Raw genomic sequence first — 22,940 nt, 5'->3', positions numbered from 1 at the left:
TATGTTTTGCATGTGCATTGCCAAAAATGTTTAGTTGTTATATCAACAGCATTGCTAAAATAATATTAAAGGTTTTTGTTGAAGAAATAGCTTGATCAAAATGGTTCCATCATGAATATTTTCCAGATGCGCCATCATATATTACACACACATTATTCATGTTTGGTTTGTCTTTAATCTCAGTATGTTAACAAATATTTCTGGACAATGATGAGTATCTTTCTGTCTGGTATTAATGTGCAAATATTGGTTCAGTTGTTCCATATTTAATGACGCACAAACTATTTAAAATCACCCACCATCTTTACAACGCCATATGCAGCAATGAATCCAGGAGGCTAAAGGATAAACAACAAAGCAAATACATTATAGTTGGCTTTTAGGAATACATTTTATCATCCATATCTTTTCTAAAACCATACGCCAAATAACATTCCATATAATTCTGAATAACGCAGAATGTTTTTGCACTATGTCAGTGTGTAAGATCAGGTATCAGGTAGGATATGCAGTTTTTAATGCACACATTTGATGAGTTTGCCAATGTGTTTTAGTGATGAGACACCCATAATATATGTGTCCTTTGTTAGATTTTTCCAGATACGCATCAGTGATATGCATCGGGTTAGCATCAAGTGAGCTTGAGATAACCTTGATCTTGAAGACCTTTTCACATGAAAACATATTCACAAGTCATTTTATGAGTGATTCTCATTCAAAGTGACATTGTAATTATTCAGAGTCTATCATTGGAAAAAGTTCAAATTATTCATGAATTTAACTAATATTTTCTTTGATTTGAACATTGTTTAATAATTTAAACTAAAGTGATCTTATGCAGATATAGCAGGGCATGGAGTCATCCCTTAGATGCCATGATTGTCCATTGGGTAATGGGGTTAACCTGTTTGGTCATGTGGACATTGTGTCTAACTTTGGATCAGAAGATCTGTGGTTCAAATTCCTGAATGAGACTAGGAAATGTTATTGTCGCCACAGAGATCTCACCCCCAAGTTAAGCCAATCAAGGCCTCAGCATGTGAGATCACATAATTGAAATTCCATTGTGTACATAAAATTTTAAGCACCTCGATCACAACGAGTAACCATGACCTTAATTGCCATAAACTCATATGTCAGAAAAACTGTACAGGAGGAAAAGGAATGGTTGTTTACAAAAGACTGCATGCTTATTTGTCCTCTCTTTGGTTCTGAATATATGTTGCGCATGACCCATGTGTAACGTTCCAGTTTCATATTGTAAACATTTTTATTTCAGTGAGACACTACTGTTTTTACATCAGATATTTCTGAAGGGTTTGACAGCTCGTCTAGAAAACTGGCCAACACTTGTATTAGGTAAGGATTTTGTGTTTCTTTACCTTTCTTTGTGCATTTGGTATGCGGTGAATTGTACAGGAACAGGTCAAAAGGGCTGCATGACAAAAGGACCCCAAAATGGTAAAGTCAAAAGGGCCTCAAGAAAGTCAAAAGGGCTGCATGACAAAAAGACCCCAAAATGGTAAAGTCAAAAGGGCCCCATCAAAAAGTCAAAAGGGCCTCAGACCCAAAGTCAAAAGGGCCCCATATGAAAAAATAATAACATCTTTTTTTTAAAGTGTATTGTAGTAAAAGGTTATATACATCTATACAGTGTATACTTTATACATACTAGTTCAGTTTTTAATAGATATTTTTTTCAATATTTGAAAGAAAATTTAACTTCTATTTCAAATTAAACATAACAAGGAATTAAAACATTTGGCACAATTTAATAAATTCAAAAGGCTGGAAGATACACCATGAAACGTGTCAGCATGCGGTGACTTACAAATGTTACAGTAATGTAATAAGGTATATTATATCTCCCACACAGTACAATTAAGTATGCAGTTTGCATATTAGAACTGACGGCTTGACAGGGAATTGCATGATACATTGTGTGGCTCCACAAACCAGTAAAGCTACTGGGAGGGAGAGGAGGGTAAAACCATGAGTGCCACAGCGGTCGCCATGCTAGCAGTAAGCACTGTGTTACTTAACGCCCTGTAACACCAAGGAAGATAACTCTTCACATCACAGACAAACGCCTAAGTCATGGGTTGGTCAAAGGGAGGCAACTCTTTACGTACTGTTAAAATCAGTCTTAACCTAAAACTATACTGCTGACAAAGAATAGATGTATGTGATGTTTTTTTATTTCATCTAAGTAACAACACACTTATCATTTATGACTATGACAAATACTTTGGCGGAGAAATAAACAATCTGTCTGTCTATATCAGCAAATGCCAAAGTTAGGTGAGGTTTTCCTCACTTTATTGATTATGTGAAATCTTATTATATAATAGGACTAACAGAGACATGGCTTCACCAGTTTGACTTGTCAAAATATTTTACAGATTTAAATCAGCTATTAAATGGTTGTCAGGCAATCAGAAAGGTCGATATGCAGGTGGTATTAAAGTTTTAGCTAGAAATTCTATTGAGAGTTTTGTAACACCCTTAAGTATGTCACATATATAGGTATGTTCTTTAACTTAATCAAGAAATATTTGATATTTTCAGCTTGAGCATTTAATCGTTGAACACCTTTAATGTTTTACCTCAGATCCAGTTATATTGATTATTGGTGATTTTAATGCAAGATGGGGTGATTTTCTGGAGAGTATTCCTGATTTTGATGACAGTACAAGCAGTGATTTTGAATTTGCTAACACAGTTGTTACTCAACAACAGACAATATTTTTGTATTAAATGCTCTTATTCAAAACCATATATCTAAATGGAAAGGTTGATTCTGTGTAACATTTATAGATTTCCGTAAAGCCTTCGACTCTATTGATAGAAAATGTATAATTATCTCACTAAATCAGATAGGGTTATCAGGAAACATTTTAAGTGCTTTATGGGCTATTTATGAAAAGAGTGAAAAATAAAGAATAGTCTCATTATTCTTTCTCAGAGGTATGTGAATCATCCATGGGACTACGTCATTGAGTTTTCAAACACGTCACACACTTTACTGCCATGGTAGAGGGAAGTGATATCAAAAACAAGTCTGTCCAAGATTTTAAAGTCACATATTGACACTGAGTCAACTCAACTGACATATGTATTTCAAGTGTAAGGTTTATTAACAATGAAAACAATATTCTAAAATATTTTGACAGTATTCACTGAAGAGCAAAGAAATCTTAGGGATTAGTGACAGCTTACACGATTGTCAAAACACAAATATGGCATCAAAGGGATATGTGTTTTTGTGAAATATTTTAGTTTCTGACAGGTGTGTTTTGGTACTATTGTTAAATGCATTTCTCTGCAAAAGTATTTGTCATAATCATAAATGATTTTTTATGCTTAGATGAAATAAATAAACATCACATACATCTATTCTTTGTCAGCATTTTCTTTCAAATATTGAAAAAATATCTTTATAAAAACTGAACTAGTATGTATAAAGTATACATTGTATAGATGTATAACCTTTTACTATATTACACTTTTTTTTATATGGGGCCCTTTTGACTAGGGGTCTGAGGCCCTTTTGACTCTTTGATGTGGCCCTTTTGACTCTTTGATGTGGCCCTTTTGACTTGGGGTTTGCAGCCATTTTGACTTTCTTGCAGCCATTTTGACTTTTCCGTTTTGGGGCCCTTTTGACTAGAACCCAATTGTACTTCGTGAAAATAATTTGTGAATGATGAAAGCTTTCACGATCTTACATCATCATAAAATTTGATGTAAATACATGTACTTTCATCTCAACCAACCCATGTTTTTTTGTTACCTGTATGCATGGAGCCTATAAATTCAGTTTTTCATTAGTTAAAAAATTTGGAAACAAGCCCAGCTTGCACTTCAACATTTTGTCCAAGATTAAAGTGAAATATGGAGGCATGTTCAGGAGGGCAGGCAAAGACATGTGCTTGCTTCTGAACATATCTGTGCACCCTTTTGCCATCTGGCACTAACTGTCACTTCGGAGGTAGTATGCGGTAAAACTGAAGATGGTGACAGACATCATAAAGAGGTGGCCTATCATCACAGAATATGCCAAGAATGTTATACTGAGAGAGTATACTGGATGGATTACCTGAAGGTTTGTTCTGTTTATTGTTTCAATATTTCAATGAAAACTAAACCAGATTGTGCCCAATGAATCTTCCATGTTCCAACAGCATTTGACATATCATTATCATAATTTTAATAGAGCACTCATCTGTATCATTCCCAGTTTTGAACAGAATCCTCTGCAAATGGATCAGTAATTGTACTTGAACATCAAACTTTAACTATTAATATTTAATGAATTTAATAATACTTTGATTCCTACATATATGGTAAGGCATGTGAAATATGTTAATGTGATGTGAACATAACACATTGCTATTGCTAATTAGACACAATGTTGCTGAAACACTGAATACACAGAAAAGGGCCAAGCATAACATTTTATTCCTTGACTAAATGTTACTTGTACAGGGTATAGGACATCTAATAAACTTTAAGTTGTGTTTTTTGTGTAAAAGATAAACAATAAAATGACCAGTAACACTATCTGATGTTTCATTGACTATTTGTGTTTGTTTCAGACGCTAAACTAAAAAAAAACACTGACAGTGCTACAGAAATTTCGACATGGGATGGTCTCCTCCCTGCAAGACAAACATTTAGAGAAAAGTTATGCACAAACTATCAGAGTTGGTGAACTTATGGCCAGTGATGCTTTGCTGCTTTTGACTGTGAAACAACACATTGCAGTTCAAATATGGACTACACAAGACTTTACTTTAAAAAATCATTGAGATAAATCATTATTTTACATATTTTAAAAACTTATCCTATCTCGCATCATTTACTCTCTCTCTTATGATCGACAGCTGAGTGGAAATGAACTGTAAACAAAGTTTCTGGCCTCTCTTGAACCCTTTGCCCGATCACACCCCTACTGCTCCCGTTCCTGGACAGCCTGGTAGCCTCTGAGAGGGTTATATCCCCAAACTGGATTGCATTATGCTTGAATAAGGAAATTGATAATGTTATGGTATGGACATAAATTGGCATTAATTGTTATGGTAGTGACACAATAACGGTAGTGACATTTTTAATTATAAACAGTTTTATATGTTTACTTCAAAAGATAATTTAATGAATTTGTCAGTCAGATATTTCAGAATATTTAAAGAATATGTAATAGGCATATGATTTACTTATGAATGTCCCTGTCATGTAAAAGAAACAGCTAAGACTGCATGTTATGGCAGTGACACTGTGACGGTACATAATGTCACCACCTTAACGGCCCTATCACAGCCGTGTTCTTCTATGCCAGACTCTTCAGGTGCATCAAGACAGAAGTACAGCAGAGACGGAACCGTTCACTTGCTCCAACAACAGTACAGAGTGACAAGGTTATGACTGTCAAATGTGAGAGTGAAATCTGGACACATTAAGTTCTATATATATATATATATGTTCTACATATACTGTGATATGTAACTAGAAAAGATATGTATTTTTTTTAATAGCCATGCCTTAACAAATTATATAATTTATTACTAAGTGATTGTTTGTATTCATTACTGATTAATGGATTAAACCATTACAGACTGAGGTAATCAGTATGCTAAAGTGTGTGCAGTCAACCAGAAAAGTCAACCAGAAATGTTGTTGTTATAAGCCGTGGACGTTTTGGGAGGATACCTCTGAGAAGCATGCATTTTCATATAAACTTTCACGCAAATCATCATACACAGGGCAATACAACAGAACATGTCTTTCCTCCTCAACACTCTCACGCCACTGAAAACATACCCTCTCATTCACATTCACATTTGCATATCTGCTGGTTTCCAAATGCAGAGGAGCGGTACCTGGGCCCACTTGCACAGAGCACTCTTAGTTACAATCAATCTTAGGCCCCTACAATCAACATTACAATCACCATCACCATAATATATGTATCTGTGTGCATATGTATATATGAATGCGTGTATGTATGTGTGCACATGTATATATGTGTGTGCATGTATATGTATGCATATGTATATCTATGTGTATGTGTGTATATGTTACAGTCAATGTCTACAATCAGGCAATGTGTACAATGACTGAAGTAACCAGTTAATGTGTACATTGCCTGATTCACTCAGTCATTGTGTACATTGTCTAAAATTTCCAGGCATTGTGTACATTACCTGATTAATTAACCCAATTATTGTACAGATTGATTGATTGTTGAACAGGGATTATTGAGAAGACAGGATTAGCTTGGGTTTCGTTCTGTGATCACTGAGGCTTCTTTAATAAAGTAATGTTTATAGTTTAGATTAATCCATTTTCCTTAAAGCAAAGGCTTCCCTAGAAATGATTCTTCCTTAGAGCACAAGCTTCCTTAGAAATGCTAGAAAATGCAAGTATTTTCTTACTAAACTTGACATTCGTTCATGTTATCATCATGGAGTCTGCATTTCGTGAACATCTCTTGAGTAGAGGACAGTACGATTCAAAGTCAATCTTGTTGACTAAAGAAGAGTACTTTAATTTGATTGAAGACGTCAAGGTTGCACTAGGAGCTGAGAAGAAGACATTCCTGCAGTATTACGTTCTTGGGAGGTATGAGATCGTACAGTGTGGAGACGTTAATCAGAAAGAGAAGGCCAGAATCAGAATCTGCAGTTAGCTATTTCACTCATATTGATGAGATGTTTGATATCATAAACGTGCCCACATTTCTACTGGTCATGGAGGCAGAGACAAAATGGTAAAAGCATTAGTGAAATATGCAGATGTCACACATGATGCTATTGAGTTATTCAAATCCCTTTGCATAGAATGTCAAAGAAGAGGAAACGTGTTACAACAAAGGTGTTTTTGTGAAACCTATCGTCTCCAAAGATTACTTGTCTTGTGGACATGCAGTCAATGGCCAGTGGATCACATAAGTGGATCATGGTTTACCAAGATCACATTACTAAATTCTGTGTCCTTCGTCCACTCATGGATATCTACCTGTCAAAAATTGCTGATGTCTTTTATGTCTGTGATTTACTTCAATGTTTGTTACTGTTCTAAACGTGGGAAGCAGTGTGCCACACGTGTGTTACAAGTTGGGTTTATTGTGTAACAGCAGATGCTACTATTTCATGTCTGTAATTTACTTCAATATTGATTTGTATTTTTGTGTTACGTAGCTGATAGTATTTCTTTTACATCAGAACATCATGCGTTTTTAATACTGTTTGAAATAAAGTCATTTGTGCTTCAATTAATGAATTTGTTAGATATTCACCACTTATTCACTCAAACCGAACGAACCCATGCTAATCTTGTCTTCTCAATAATCCCTGTTCAACAATCAATCAATCTGTACAATAATTGGGTTAATTAATCAGGTAATGTACACAATGCCTGGAAATTTTAGACAATGTACACAATGACTGAGTGAATCAGGCAATGTACACATTAACTGGTTACTTCAGTCATTGTACACATTGCCTGATTGTAGACATTGACTGTAACATATATATATATACTGAACATCATTGAAAATGCACCAGTCTAAAATTGTCCATATTTTCATCAAGATGGATTTCAGCATGACAATGATCAATGAATATAACTAACATGAAGTCGAAGGGCATGTCCAGTTGAAAAAATGCTTTAGAAACAAATTCCTGTCCACAGAATGACTCTTAATTCCAAAATGCATCAACATGCAGCCACGCCATGAAAAAATCGCGAATTTCATTCTGAAATCATACTGACTGTGACATTAAAAGGAGGTGTATGAGAACCGATTCTCATTGCTTCACTAACGATTGTGAAACGAGGACAGAGATGCCGAGGTTAACACCTCACGAAAGAGAACGTGCACTAGGCATGATTCAGGTTGGCACCAGCAGCAGGGATATTGCTCGACAACTTGGACTTGGTCACTCCACCATCGTTAGGCTTCACAGACGACATCAGTAGACAGGCAGCACCCATGACCTTCAATGACCTTGGCAGCAACGTGTTACGACGCTCCATCAGGATCGCCATATTGACCTTGTCCATATCAGTGATTGAACACTGCCGACTGCCAGGACTGCTGCACTAGTTCAAAGTTGACGTGGGGGTCATCAGCGCTCACTCCATGCGCCGCCGCCGCCGCCTACACGCTACAGGGCTCCATGCTCGACGTCCTTACGTTGGACCAATTCTGACTGACAGACACCGTAATGAGCGTATACAATGGGCTAGCAGGCATTTTCAGTAAAGGTTACAACAATGGCATGGTGTGGTAGTCACTGACGAGTCACGTCTTCATCTACGTAATGCTGACCGCCGATTACGTGTTTGGCGTAGACGTGGTGAACGTTATGCTGATGAGTGTGTGGTTCAGACAGACCTTTGGGTGGTGGGAGTGTCATGGTCTGGAGTGAAATAAATTACAATCACAGGACTGCCTTCATGTCTATCAAGGGAGAGTTAATGCCCTTTATTACCGTGAGCAGATTCTTCAGAATCACATCGTATCTGTCTTCAATCACCACCAAGATGTCCATACTTTTCAACAGGACAACGCACGGGCACACACAACAAGACTTTCCATGCAGTATCTGGCCCAGCAACACATCCAGGTTATTCATTGGCCAGCACAGTCGCCAGATGTATCCCCCATGGAGCACTTGTGGGACGAAATTGGTCAAAGTCTTTCGCGGCGACAACAGATGTGAAACATCCGGGAACTTGAGGCTGCACTACTGCAGAAGTGGAATGCCATCCTCAAGAACTCTATTCGGACGCTTATTGACTGAATGAGGAGACGTTGAACTGCATGTGTCAATGCAAATGGCGGTCACACACGATATTGACTTTTCGATTTGACCCCACGAGTTTTTGACTGTGGCACATTTCAATGAATGAGCGTCTTTTCTGTGTTGTTGTTTTTGTCAGTCGTCCATCTGTTATTATCCACTCAAAAAATATAAATTCCTTACACATGCTTTTAATAATCTGAACTTTTATAAGTGGTGTGTTTTCAATGATGTTCAGTATATATAGGTACTTCACGTTTGTTTCTAACCGTGGGATAATTCTTTGGGTTCCATCAAATGCATATTTTCTATCTCCTTAAAAATTTAGTCCACCATTGTCTGCCTCCTCTTGTGACATGCCACGTTACTTACCTTTATTTTTGTATATATCTTTATTGTGTTTATTTACTTTTGATGTTTGTTTTTTCATTTCCATTGGTCACCAACAGTATTTTACATTTGCATCTTATCAAATGAGGCAATTTACAAAACTTCCACTAAACTCAGCATAATTTCACATCTTGCTTTGAATATAAAAATTAATTTTAATTTTCACTGTAGAATTTACCTGAAATACTTAGACTCTTCACTCTTTTGCTTTGGGCATTATGGTACTGGGATTCTGGGAAATAGTACTAATTTTCAGATAGTCTGTTCTGCCTGTTTTCTACCTTCGGGTATAACTTAAATAACATGGATGGGTATTGAATAATAGTGCAATACAGGCAGGCGGTCGGACTTTTTGTAAATAATATCTTCACTAAAAACTGTAAATACTTTGATCCCTCAACTTGTTTTTGTATATTTCTTTGTGTAATGTTAGGGCTAAGAAATTGTACACTAGTTTTGTTAATATTATTATGTTGTGGTGACGTGCATCCTAACCCTGGTCCAAACATAAATGAACTAAGTGTTGTTCATATTAATATTCAAAGTCTGAGAGATAAAATATCTTTGGTTTCTGTAGAATACAATTCTTACGATGTCATTTGCATAACAAATACATGGTTGAATAGTAACATTCCTAGTCACAATGTACATATTCCTAGATTCCACCTGCCAGTACGGAAAGACAGGCCATCTGAAGGGGGAGGTGTAGCTATCTTTGTCAAAGATTATATCCATTTTAAACATGTGATTAATTTAGATATACCTCTTCTGGAAGCTATTTGGGTAGAATTGTCTTTTTAAAAAAAAAATGGTTGATTGTTACCGTTTACAGGGCAGACCTTAGTCGTAGTTACTGGGCCATGATAGAAGAATCCTTTAGTAAGTGCCTGCGACTTAGATGCCAAAAACGTGAAACTGGAAGATTTCAATGCCAGTATCTTTAATATGAGACAACCCAGGATTGAAAATCTTATGAATATGTTTAAATTCACCCAGATCATCTCTGAACCCACACGATTTACCAGCACTTCACGAACCGTGATCGATTTGATCTTTGTCTCCTGCCCCAATTAAATTTCTTTCTCAGGCGTTCTTCCATCAAGATGTAGTGATCACTGTCCTGTTTATTCTACATTTAAAGTTGATAACAAAACCTCACTACGTACATACAAACAAATTATTTATGACTATTCCAGGATGGACACTGATGGAATGAAAAACGCAGTAGAAAAAAACAACTGGGATGAATTTTTTTATGAAACTAATTTTGAAATACTCTGTACTAATTGATAAATTAAATAATATTGTTGATGTCTTTGTACCACAAAAAGAGGTATTTATACGACAAACGATCGTCCTTGGAAGAATGGGTATATTCGTAAACTAATGAGAGAACATAACAGGAAACACAAAAAGTCATAACTGAGATCAGAAAGGTAAAGCGTAATTACGATGATACTCTAGACTATAAAATTAACAGTGAATGTAACACTAAATGTTGGTGGCAGTTGGTTAAAAATTATCTAAAAATTACCCACCCAAAAAAATCACACTTTCCCGCCATTAGAAATCAACGATGAGAATGTTGAAGACAATTGTCTATATCGAAAGCGTTCAATAAATATTTGATAGAACAGGCTACAGTTGATGACCCAGATAAACCACTGAGCTTTCTCCCGCATATTGAAGCTTCAATAGGGGCTATTTCTCTTAATGAAAGCAAAATATTTGACTTATTGTATTCACTTAATGCTGCTAAAGCGAAGGGTCCTGATAACATCAGTAACCGACTTTTGAAATTACTTGCAAAACCACTATGTAAACCATTTACAAAACTGTTTAACTTGTCTTTAGATCTCGCCACTTTTCCTGCAGTCTGGAAACTTGCCAATATAGTACCACTTCACAAGAAGGGTGTCCATGACTGTCCTAACTATCGACCAGTGGCGCTAACTAGTAGCCTATCTAAAGTATTAGAAAAATGGGTTTTCAAACATGTATATAACTTCTTTAGAGACTACAATATAATCAGCAATTTTCAATCTGGTTTCAAACCAGGTGATTCTACGATATACCAATTAGCTGATTTATATCATTCTATCAGTACAGCACTAGATGACAGGGAAAGAAGTTAGAGCAGTGTTTTGTGATATTAGCAAAGCATTTAATAGCATTTGGCATAATGGATTAATAGAAAAATTAAAGGCAAGCGGAATTAGGGACATGTTGCTAACTTGGTTTGAAAGCTTCCTATCTAACAGAACTCAAAGAGTTGTCTTTAACGGTCTCACTTCCGGATACTCAGCCTGTATAAGCAATATTCCACTTAACGACAGAAAATGTTTTTATTGTAAACACTGTGTTGAAGACGAAGTTCATGTTTTAATCAATTGTCCGGTTTATAGTGATGAACGTTTTAGTCTTTTAAATATTTGTGATAGCCTATGTCAGAATTTTAGTAATCTTACTGATATACAAAAAAACTGCTTTTATCCTGTCCAATAGCAATATTTGTTTTATAGCTGCCAAAACCTGCCATGTTATTTTAAAAAGGAGAAAATCCGTATTATATAACTTTTAATTATTGTTATTCATAATACATGTACATGCAATTTTTAAAGAATTTTAGTCTCTCATAATTCCGTATGGAATGGCCCTATGTAAATATATGTTTAATTAGTTTGTATATATGTATAACAGGGGTGAGACTTTAATAAATAATCTGTCTGTCTGTCTGTCTGTATCCCAAGGCTCCGTACTGGGTCCCCATATGTTTCTTGTTTATATAAATGATTCACTTGATGGTATCTCAAGCAACATGTGTCTATTTGCTGATGATACCTCACTTTACATAATCATAAGTAACCCTGCTGATGCAACAAGAATATTGAACAATGATCTTGCTAATCTATCTGAGTGGGCAAATGCATGGCAGGTATCTTTTAGTCCTCAATAATCAGTCGCAATGTTATTCACTAAAAAAAGTAATACCTAGTGCTGAAACAGATTTAATGATGAATGGCATAAAAATTAAAGAAGTTGACTATCATAAACATTTAGGGCTATGGTTTCAAAGCAGTGGTAAATGGGATACACAAATCGAACATCTAGTAAAAAAAAAGCCAGTCCTATGATAAACTGCTTATGGAGTCTTAAATATAAACTAAATAGAATCTGCTTAGAAAGACTGTATAAATAATTCATACTTCCTAATTTTGACTATTGTGATTTCATTTGGGATAATTGCACCCAAGAACAAGGACTAGTCCTAGAAAAATCACACCTTGATACTCTTTGTACTCAGGTACCAGTCATAAAAAATTATACGAAGAAACTGGTATACCATCTCTCTTTGAAAGATCAAAGAATCATAAGTTGTGTATTTTTTGTAAGATGGTGCATGGCTTAACACCAGAGTACTTAACAAGATTAGCTCCACAAAACGTGGGCCACAAAACTCACTATTGCCTTCGTAATGCCAGAAAAAACTAGACTAGTACAACACTCTAAATCTTTTCTTCCATCAGTCATACAAGCCCCGGAATAATCACAACGAATCTGTTAAATCGGCAGAATCATTGTCTAAATTTAAATAATATCTTACTAATTACACTCTTAATCACAGAGCTATTAAATACTTTAACTTTGGCACACACTTTTTCCAAATCATCACGTCCAAATTGAGACTAGGATGTAGCGATTTAAAGGTCACATGCAACGTAAAACACAACTTTGCAGATTCTGATACCTTTCGGTATGGACTTACCGAAACAAATCATCAAAAATGCAAATTCAACTTTTAAAGTTGAAAAATAATGCGATGAAAAAAACCCGCGCGAAATCAGAGTTCAAATTATTCACTAATTTTCCCCCGGCACTTGGGGGAAAAAGTGGTTTCAACAACTATGCTGCGCTGTGCTCCTAATGCATGCGCACTGAATAGGTTCGCAAAGCTTGAAACAGGATGCATGCCCGGATTATAAGGTCGTGAGCAGGAGTAGTCTAATCTTGGTTGTGTACACAAATAAATAGTAAATAATCTACTTGTTACATAAAAGAACCTTGTAAGGATCTAGATCTACTCAGCTATGTGTCAACCAGTGAGGCGTTCGACATTTCAAGACGGAAAACCTTTCCTAGCGGTGAGTACTCAGAGTCAGAGGCTTTGATGTGAGCTATTTTTCTAATGTTTTGTTGATATTTCTCAGGCGCGAGCTTTTTATAAGTTATTTCTCAGGCGTGAGCTTTTTATATGTTATGACAGTAGATTACCGATTTAACTGTTTATATAATTTCATTTGACTATTTCACCACACATACTTCACCACATGCAATTTACACTTAACACCAATCAGGCTATACACCATAAGCAAAACGCATTGATTTATGGCCCGAGTTCGGTCTCTATCACATTATGTAATTACACAGACAGGCAGGTGTGATACTTGTACACATGACATGTTATGATGTCTGTTGATTGCAAAATGTTATACACCAAAAATGAGCATGTATTTACAAAACCCAACACCTTTATATTCACACACACAATGAGCCATGAGGGCATCTGCAAATGAACCAGCCGTTACACTTGAGTGCACACCCACCCGCTCTGACTGGGTTCGGTATCCCGGGTGCTTCGTTTCGAGGGAAGTAAACCCAAGTACAAAATATTGCACTTTTGATTTGCGATTGTACGCTTATAATTTTGTTTTTTCATAATCAGCAATGTATAGTATATGTCATGAATAAGTGATAATTGTGTTTTAATTATGTTTGATTTTTTTGTTACATGTGACCTTTAAACTTACACTAATTCGAAAGACATATGCCAATGTGGCTTTTTAACAGATGATATCTCACACTTCTTTATTTTCTGCCCGCTATATGGTCATATCAGACATAACCAATACTTCTACTGCAATGGATTCTCTGTTGACAAAATACTCAGACAAAGATAACTTATCCAATACTGATACAGAATTTCCTCAAACGTTTTGTTAATAACACATAGAATACAATAAGTACTAACTCATTTTGTTCTTTTTGAAAATTGCCTCATTGAATTTTATATCCTTTTGCCAATACTTTTTGTTCGTTCTGTATTGTCTTTCTTATGTATTGTATTTATTTTGAATAGATACTGTTTCAACCACATACATAAACCCTACCTTTTGACAAATTTGCTGTACAAGTTAAAAGTAATTAATCAGTCAGCGTGATATCAGTCAATCCTTTGATCGATATTTGTTTTTGTAACTCAGCTGATTATTCCTAGAATTTGTACTTTACTAAGAAATTGTAATCCCAAATATAGCATATGTTACATTTGACCACTTTCTGAATGGCATTGTGTAATCATGTAATACATTTGCCACAGACCTTAATTCATAATGCTGAGTAATTACTCCAGATATAAGAAATGCCAAATGGGAACCTTTGTCGGGTAATGAGTGGTGTTACCACTAATTATGCCTGTTATAGATTCATTAACTGACCATCAAGTGAATGGCAAATAAACATGTGTAGGTTTATACCACCAAACACGGGTTACAGCAAGGCAGTAGTAATGACTGTATTGCATGCAATTCTAATTGCCTAAAAATCACATAGAAGTAGACACTGTTTTGATGATACAAACAGAACTTCATTGTTGCATGAGAAATACATATAAGCATTTGCTGTGTTGTAAAGTTACCTGAGTAAATTTTCAGATTTTTCTAACAATGGCAAAGTGGGGTTGTTTAGTTTATGGGGTCAAATAAATCAAATATGTGTTTTTATTCTCATAGTAGTAGACGTCATATTTTTACATGACATGATTAAATATCGAGGTAAAAGACAGAGAAATAGGATCAATTGGATCAGTCATTATAGCATCCAAGCGTTAGAAAACCCGAAAAAGCCTACACTGCTGGGATACCTTATTACAATCAGACAAGAACTGAGGGGATATTTTCAAACAATGGCATCTGATGTTGTTGTTATTTGCATTATTTAACGTACAACTAAGGTATTTCGGCGACAGGGTAGTACACTTATTAAGAAATGAGGGGGAACAAAAAATAGAAATTTTGAAGAGAGGTGTTACTAGCCAAAAAAGAAAAAAAGAGTATTAGGGGAAATTTGAATGGGAGGCCTAATTAAAAAGGTAAAAAATATGAAATAGGTAAAGAGTAATAGAGATTTGGAATTTAATACAGATGTAGTGTAATAAATGGTTATTGTTATTTTCTTTTGTGAACCAACCCATGTTTAAAAACATATTTATTAGGTGAATAATGATAAACATATAAAAGGTTAAAAAATGAAGTTGATAAAAAGAGAGAACTGATTTGAAAAGTTGAAAGAACATATATACATATTTATAATTAATTTGGGGTTTGTCAGAATGTGCTTGAGATCAGAAGAGTTAGCAATGTTAAGATACTGTTTTAAAGCATTGGTGAATGGGGTTCTTTGTTTATTATATACTGAACATCATTGAAAACGCACCACCTGTATTAGTTTGGATTTCCAAGAGCATAAATGAGCAATCAGTGTAAATTTTACATACTTTTGTAGTCCAATGATTGGGAAAGAAAAGAAACAAGAACCAATCCAGCAAAACAGTGAAGTTTTAATTCAGCTGACCATGAAAGAAAGATGGAGTCAAATTGGAAAGTCAGTAACGTGTATGACCACCGTTAGCAGCAACACAAGCTGTGCAACGTCTCCTCATTGAACTAATAAGTCTCTGAATAATGTTTTGAGGCAATGCATTCCACACTTGTTGCAAGGCATTCTCAAGTTCCCCAATTTTGTTGATCTGTGGGCGACGTGAGAGGCGTTGGCCGATATAATCCCACAAGTGTTCAATGGGAGACAAATCTGGTGACAATGCAGGCCATGGAAGTAGAGGAATGTTGTTGTTTGCCAGAAACTGTGTTGCAACACGTGCAGTATGCGCTCGAGCATTGTCCTGCTGGAATGTGTGCAGATCTTGATGTTGGTTAAATAAGGGAACGACGTTGTTCTGAAGAATGGTGTCACAGTAGTAGAGGGCATTCACTCTGCCACGACAAACTACCAGAGCGGTTTTGTGATGATAACTGATCCCCCCCCCCACACCATAATGCTTCCTCCACCCCACCGATCTGTTTGCACAACACAGTCCTGATGGTAACGTTCTCCCCGTCAACGCCCATCAGCATTTCGCAAGTGAAAACTGACTCGTCGGAGAACACAACACCATGCCAACGTCGTAACAACCACAAACGATGCTGTTCAGCCCATCATCGGCATTCACGGTGATGTCTATCAGTCAGGATGGGTCCATAAGGGCGTCGACACCGTAATCCTGCTGCACGGAGACGGCGTCGGACGGTGGAAGCACTGATAAACCATATCGGCCTTGGACAGCATTGGCGGTTCAGGCATCCGGGCAACGTACGATCCCGAATATGGCACCGAACAATGTCTCGATCTTGGCGAGGGGTGGTAACATGTGCCTGGCCAGGACATTGGCGGTCGCTGGTGGTTCTGTTTGTTGGTACCTGTTGGCAAGTCTTATGATGGTGGAATGATGGCAACCAAATCATCTGGCAATAATCCTGCTTGATGTGCCAACTTGCAACATGCCCAACGCCCATTCTCGTTCCTCTGGTGACAATCTTGGCATTGCAAAATGACTTTACTTGCGGAGGTACAGCTAACATGAGAACGGTGTTTTGCCAACGGTCATTTATACTCCTAATCAGCATGTTTTAAGCATGCAATTTGTGCTTTTCGTGTGTTGTGCATGAATTTTGTTGTTGTCATGTGATGTGTTCCATGATGTGTTCGGGCAATCCGTTCTTTACTGTACAGCATTATTTATTGTCTTTTGTGTTATTAACAACATTTCCAAAGTTCATTTTCACTCTCAAAACAATCCTAGTACCATATTTCAAAATTTACAGGTGGGACGTTTTCAAAGATGTTCAGTATATTTTGAGCAGTAGAAGATAGTGTGGGCTATTGTTTCAGGAATTTGGCAAGTGATACATTTGCTGTTTGGATGAAGGTTGATTTTGTGTAGATAGTGATTAAGATTGCAAGTTGCTAATCTTAATCTGGTTATGGCAACATCAATTCGGCGTGTTTGGTGATAATTTTTACATTTTGTATTTAGTGTTTGCTGAATTTGGTAGAGTGGATAATGTTTTCCTATTAATTGCCAGTTATAATTGAATTTATTTATCATTATATTGTTAACTTTATTTGTTGCATCTGATGGGCAACCACCCTTCCTTCTGGGTGATACCCTATTAGTCAGACACCCCAGTTGTCAGACACTTGAGTGCGGGTGGAGAAGGCTCACCCCTACAGTAATAATTGATCAGTCCTAATTGATATATCCCCGGTTCTTTAGGATCAAGTGACTAGCATACCACAATGTTTGCTTTGAATAATAAGGACATAATAAGCCTTATCTAATTGGCTTATCTCTTGTACAATAAGTTAACAAACCCATAGGTCAGCCTTGACTGTTAAAGTTTAATCCCTTTTAATTGATCTACTCACATAACATTAAGAGTCTTCTTGTGCATAACTGATAGTGTGGCTTTACTATTATTGTGAGTAAACCAATTAAAAATATAAAAAGCAACTTGAGACGGACTTCTCAACTCAGGTCGGATGTTTTACTTGACATTGTATATATGTTTCCCAAAATATCTGTATACCATGAAGAACTGCAAATTACAGTCAACAATTTCAAAACAAATCTCAAAAAGCAGCAGCCTACAATGCACAAAAAACCCAAATGCATCTAACCTACAATAAACCTTTTACTGAAGTGGAACTTTACAACATAATCAACCACAAGAAAGGTACTGCTCAAGGTCAAGACAATGCCAGCTATATCATGTTAAAAAACGCCCCCAAACCATTCACAAACCAACTACTAAAACTTTATACTACAGCTTAAAGGGTCAAATACCAAAAGCCAGGAAACACTCCCTTATCTCTAACATCTAACATATGCAAAACCATAGAGGGTATGGTAACAGCCGCCTCACACAATATCTTGAAACACAAAATCTATATAATACAACTCAATCAGGCTTTCGCAAATACTGCTCCACCATAGATCATCTGTTTTAAAGGAGAATACGAGTGTATTGCAATAATTTGATGGGTGAAAGATAAAGTCATCAGAAACATATTCTCAAAATTTCAATTAAAAATTATGTATAATTATGTTTTAATCGCGAAAACAGTTTCTGTAAATCTCAGCTTCGGCCATTATGCATATTTTGCTGGAACCCACGATAGTGACATCAAATGGGCCTGGATGTCAACCAAAACAGTTATCCTGTCCTTCTTTTCAATGGACACTGGATAGTGAGCGGATGTCAACAAAATTATCCAGGACACTTTTATTTTATTCAATATTAACAACACCCTGAAACAATACACGGTTCAATAAATACAAAGTCATAATATATACATAAGATTTAAAATCCGTCATCACATCCTTTAGATGAAATACTACTATGACACACATTCTAGACAAATAAACTACAAGGGGAGATCACTCCTTGATTTACTGATTACATATTAATGACAAACATAGTTAAGGTAGAGGCATATAAATCCTATAAACATGCCCAGATAGAAAATATAAAGTATGTATATACAATGCTACATAAATACATACAATCAAGCACAATGTAATGCCTACCCGGTGTATGGCACTAGGGTGCAGATTACAGCCCTGTCAAGCTGCCAAGCCAGTCAAGCGTACGTACAATCTGTATAAACAATGATCAACGTTAAAGCTGCAATAGCTTAAACTATATATATATATATTCTACCATTTCAAAAACCTAGGATATAATATAAGCAGTTCAAACTTATATCGCAGTCATATTTACATTCACATACACACTATACTTTCTCTCATTTATAAAATCAATCAGTCAAACGTGCAAATATGTAACCATTCACTCATAGGAGAGAGAAAACACTTTAATGAACTGAATCATTTATTTGGATACTAAAAGATTATTGGATTGCAATTTAGCTTAGTGACCCTAACAAGCTAAACCTAACTTGTACACTTACACACAAGTTACAGTTTATATTTACACATAAGCATTAACAATATAACATTTAAAGGTATACACACTGATTAATTGATATAAAAGATTAAACTGACCTGTGGTGATCTTATAAAGTAGATAAATTCCAACACGGGATAAACGTCTTGTCGGTGCAAGCATTGACAGTGAAGTGAAGATTTGAATTAGTAAAGAGGGCAAGAGTTTGAATGATCCAATCAGATTGGATCAACTGAGGGCACATAATAATGTAATGACCCTACCTAACCACCCTTAATTAAACTAGAATAGCACTGACTACATAGCTATTAATAGACATGCTTTAAGATGAGTATAGTCAGTTTCAAAATGAACAGACCTGTTGATAAAAAACATTCATTACTATAAATAAGAAATATTATACCTGCAATGCAAAGTGACAGTTAATATACACATAATCCATAAATATCCAAATATGAAATGATATCCCTGAAACTGCAATGTAACTGTTAACATTCATAAAATTAATAATATTAAAACTAATATATACATGACTGTAAAAATACAATATTATACATCCGCCACACACTTCCCCCCACAAGGAAATGGCGTCCTCTTCATTTGTCTTTACCGGTGATAAGGTCCAAAATAGCATCTGATGCTCTATGCTGTTGGCTGCCAAATACACCCTGGGCTAGTAGTGAGCCAAGATAATTAGCTCGCACAAGCCAATCAGGTTGAGCTATTGCTGAGAGAGCAAATTCTCCTCCTGACATCCACCTTGGCTGTGTCCGAGCTCGGGTAGATCGCCGTGGTAGGGGAGCAGGAGTCTGCATCTGGGGTAGCGGAGCTTGTTCTTCTTCCTCTGTATCTGCAGCAGGCATAGGATGATGATCTTGCCATTGAGTCTGTCCATGGGAATCATGATCAGCATCAGCAACTTCTTCTTGAGATGAATTCTGTCTATGGGAGTCATGATCAGTGTCTTCAATTTCTTCTTCTGTGACAACATTATTGTCCTCTGATTCCATTTCCTGTTCTGTTGCATCTTCAGTTGGCCTATCTGCTGCATTGTCAGCAGACACTGAAGTATCCAAAGGATGTTCATAGATCCTGACTAACTCTTCATCTCCACTTCTATCTTCATCATCATCAGACGCAACTTGGTCGGGCTGAGGTTCAGGAGAAGGTTTGCTCTGTCTCCGTGGCTTTGGAACTGGTCTTGACTTCACTGTTACTAGATCCATTTTAGATTCAGGTGAAGCTTCCCCGCATTTCCTCGGCTTTGGAACTGGTACTTCCTGACGTGGAATAGACCCAACTGGCAACAAGAGATTCCGATGTAGAGTCTTCTTCTTCCCATCCCCATTCTCCTTACCAACAACATACACTGGGATGGAAGGGGTAGGTTGATCCAAAACGACGTAAACATCTTCTTCCCATTTATCCGCCAACTTGTGTCTCCCATCAAAGCAACAATCCTCACCAGAACTCGGTCTCCTATCTCTAATGTGGCAGCTCTGGCCCTATGATCATAATAGGTCTTCTGTTTCGACTGGGCTTTCTTGGCCGATGCGGAAGCTACATCATAAGCATGTTTGAGACGTTCTCGTAGAGATCTGGTATAATCTAACCTTGACATTGACTTCGATGGATCGATATCAAGTCCGAAAGCGAGGTCGACTGGCAAGCGAGGATGTCTCCCAAACATCAAAAAGAATGGAGATAGTGATGTTGTCTCATGGCGAGTGCAGTTGTAAGCATGGACTAATGGTCCAACATGTGCCTTCCAATTCTTTTTGCTGTCGGGATCCAAGGTACCAAGCATGTTACAGAGTGTGCGGTTAAATCGTTCACACATCCCATTCCCCATAGGATGATAAGGGGTGGTACGTGACTTGTCAATTTTCAACATATGGCATAATTCTGACATCAGTTTCCCAACGAAATTGGCACCTTGGTCTGAGTGAATCCTCTTTGGCAGTCCATAGTGTACTACAAAGTTATTGAAGAAAACTTCAGCTGTGGTCTTTGCTGTCATATTCTTGGTTGGATATGCTTGAGCGTAGCGTGTGAAATGGTCAGTAATTACCAGAACATGTTCTTGTCCACCTTTGGAAGGTTCCAAACTGAGGTAATCCATACACACTAACTCTAGAGGCTGTGAGGTTTGAATGTTTACGAGTGGAGCACGACTTGTAGTAGCTGTCTTACGGCGTAGACACCTTGGACAGTTCTGCAGATGGAGTTCAACGTCCTTCGTCATCCCTGGCCAGTAAAACCTATCCCTCAGGAGAGATATTGTCCTTTCTCTGCCTGGGTGGCCAATGTTGTCATGTAGACTATGCAGAGCTGCTTGACGACATCTAGCTGGAAGGACCAATTGCTCCTGGTCAGCTTCATCCACGCAGATAACTCTGTATAACACGCCCCTCTTCAGCCTGAAGTGATGGTAATTCTTCAGCAATGTAGTCATCTCTTTGTCCCCGATGTAGTTAGATCGATCTGGTTTAGTCCTGTTTGTGAGATGTTGAATGATTTCAACTAAGGCAGGGTCCTTGGCTTGCAATCTCCTCCAATCCCTTGCATTCATGTCACACATGTTCTCGGTCACTTCTTCATCTCCAACTATGGAAGCTGAGAGACACAAACTTTCCACAAGGTTGGTTGTGTGAATGGCTCCACAGATGGCACTAACAGAGTCTGTAGGAATGTCCTCCGTTGGTTCTGGTCTGTTCCAATCTGGTAAACGAGACAATGTGTCTGCATCGGTATTGGCTGTTCCTGGTCTATACCTTATGCTGAAGTTGTAACTTGCAAGGGCTGCAAGCCATCGATGTCCTGTGGCATCCAGACGAGCTGTGGTCAAGACATAGGTAAGAGGGTTGTTATCGGTTACAACTTCAAAGTGATGCCCATATAAGTAATCGTGAAATTTTTCAGAGATGGACCATTTGAGACACAGAAATTCCAGTTTGTGGGCTGAATAATTCCTTTCAGATGGGCTCAAACTGCGGCTGGCATATGCTATGACACGAAGCTTGTCCTCTTGTTGTTGATACAAAACAGCACCTAAGCCATGCGTTGAAGCATCGGTATGCAATTCAAAAGGTTTTGAATAATCGGCGTACCCAAGTACAGGTGGTGAAGTAAGTCTTGTCTTCAATGTGTGGAAAGCCTCACTTTGAGCTGGACCCCAATTCCAATCAACATTCTTGACTTGTTTACTTGACTTCTTGGATCCAGTCTTGGGCATAAGCTCTGACAATGGTCGGGCGATCTTTGAGAAGTTCTGGACAAATTTTCTGTAGTATCCAGCAAACCCTAGGAAGCGTCGGACATCCTCTGGCGTTGTTGGTGTTGGCCAGTCTTTAATTTTGTCTACCTTTTCTGGGTCAGCCTCAATTCCCTCTTCTGAGACAATATATCCCACATATCGGACTTTGCGCTTGAAGAATTTACACTTCTTAGGTGCAAGCTTTAATCCACATTGCTCAAGTCTCCGGAAGACCAATTCCAACCGTTCAACATGCTCTTCATAAGTCTTTGAAAATATGATGAGGTCATCCAAGTAGATCAAACATATCTTGAGATGTAGACCTTCTAGACATTGCTCCATCAATCTTTGATATGTGGCTGGTGCATTAGACAATCCAAAAGGCATCCTGTTGAATTCGAAAAA

At 37.1% G+C, this 22,940-nt stretch overlaps 1 protein-coding gene and 1 long non-coding RNA gene across 2 annotated transcripts in view; both read left to right on the top strand.

Annotated features, from left to right (window-relative positions):
• The first annotated feature begins 472 nt into the window (after window positions 1-472).
• LOC124284672 (ras-specific guanine nucleotide-releasing factor 1-like) overlaps window positions 473-22,940 on the top strand; it is a 1,084,942-nt gene continuing 1,062,474 nt past the window's right edge. Inside the window, exons 1-2 of the mRNA XM_046720776.1 lie at window positions 473-492; window positions 1,280-1,359. Of these exons, the coding sequence (XP_046576732.1) occupies window positions 473-492; window positions 1,280-1,359 (100 nt within the window). The remainder of the gene's footprint in view (window positions 493-1,279; window positions 1,360-22,940) is intronic.
• LOC124284675 lies at window positions 14,355-21,799 on the top strand. The gene is made up of 3 exons (XR_006900616.1): window positions 14,355-14,443; window positions 17,180-17,182; window positions 21,786-21,799. It is a non-coding gene; the product is annotated as an uncharacterized LOC124284675 (long non-coding RNA).

This window comes from Haliotis rubra, unplaced genomic scaffold, assembly GCF_003918875.1.
Source record: "Haliotis rubra isolate DU_JTF1 unplaced genomic scaffold, ASM391887v1 Scf341, whole genome shotgun sequence".
Lineage (NCBI taxonomy): Eukaryota > Metazoa > Mollusca > Gastropoda > Lepetellida > Haliotidae > Haliotis > Haliotis rubra.
The sequence above is the reverse complement of the archived record's forward strand: the minus strand, read 5'-3'. Positions and strand labels throughout refer to the sequence as shown.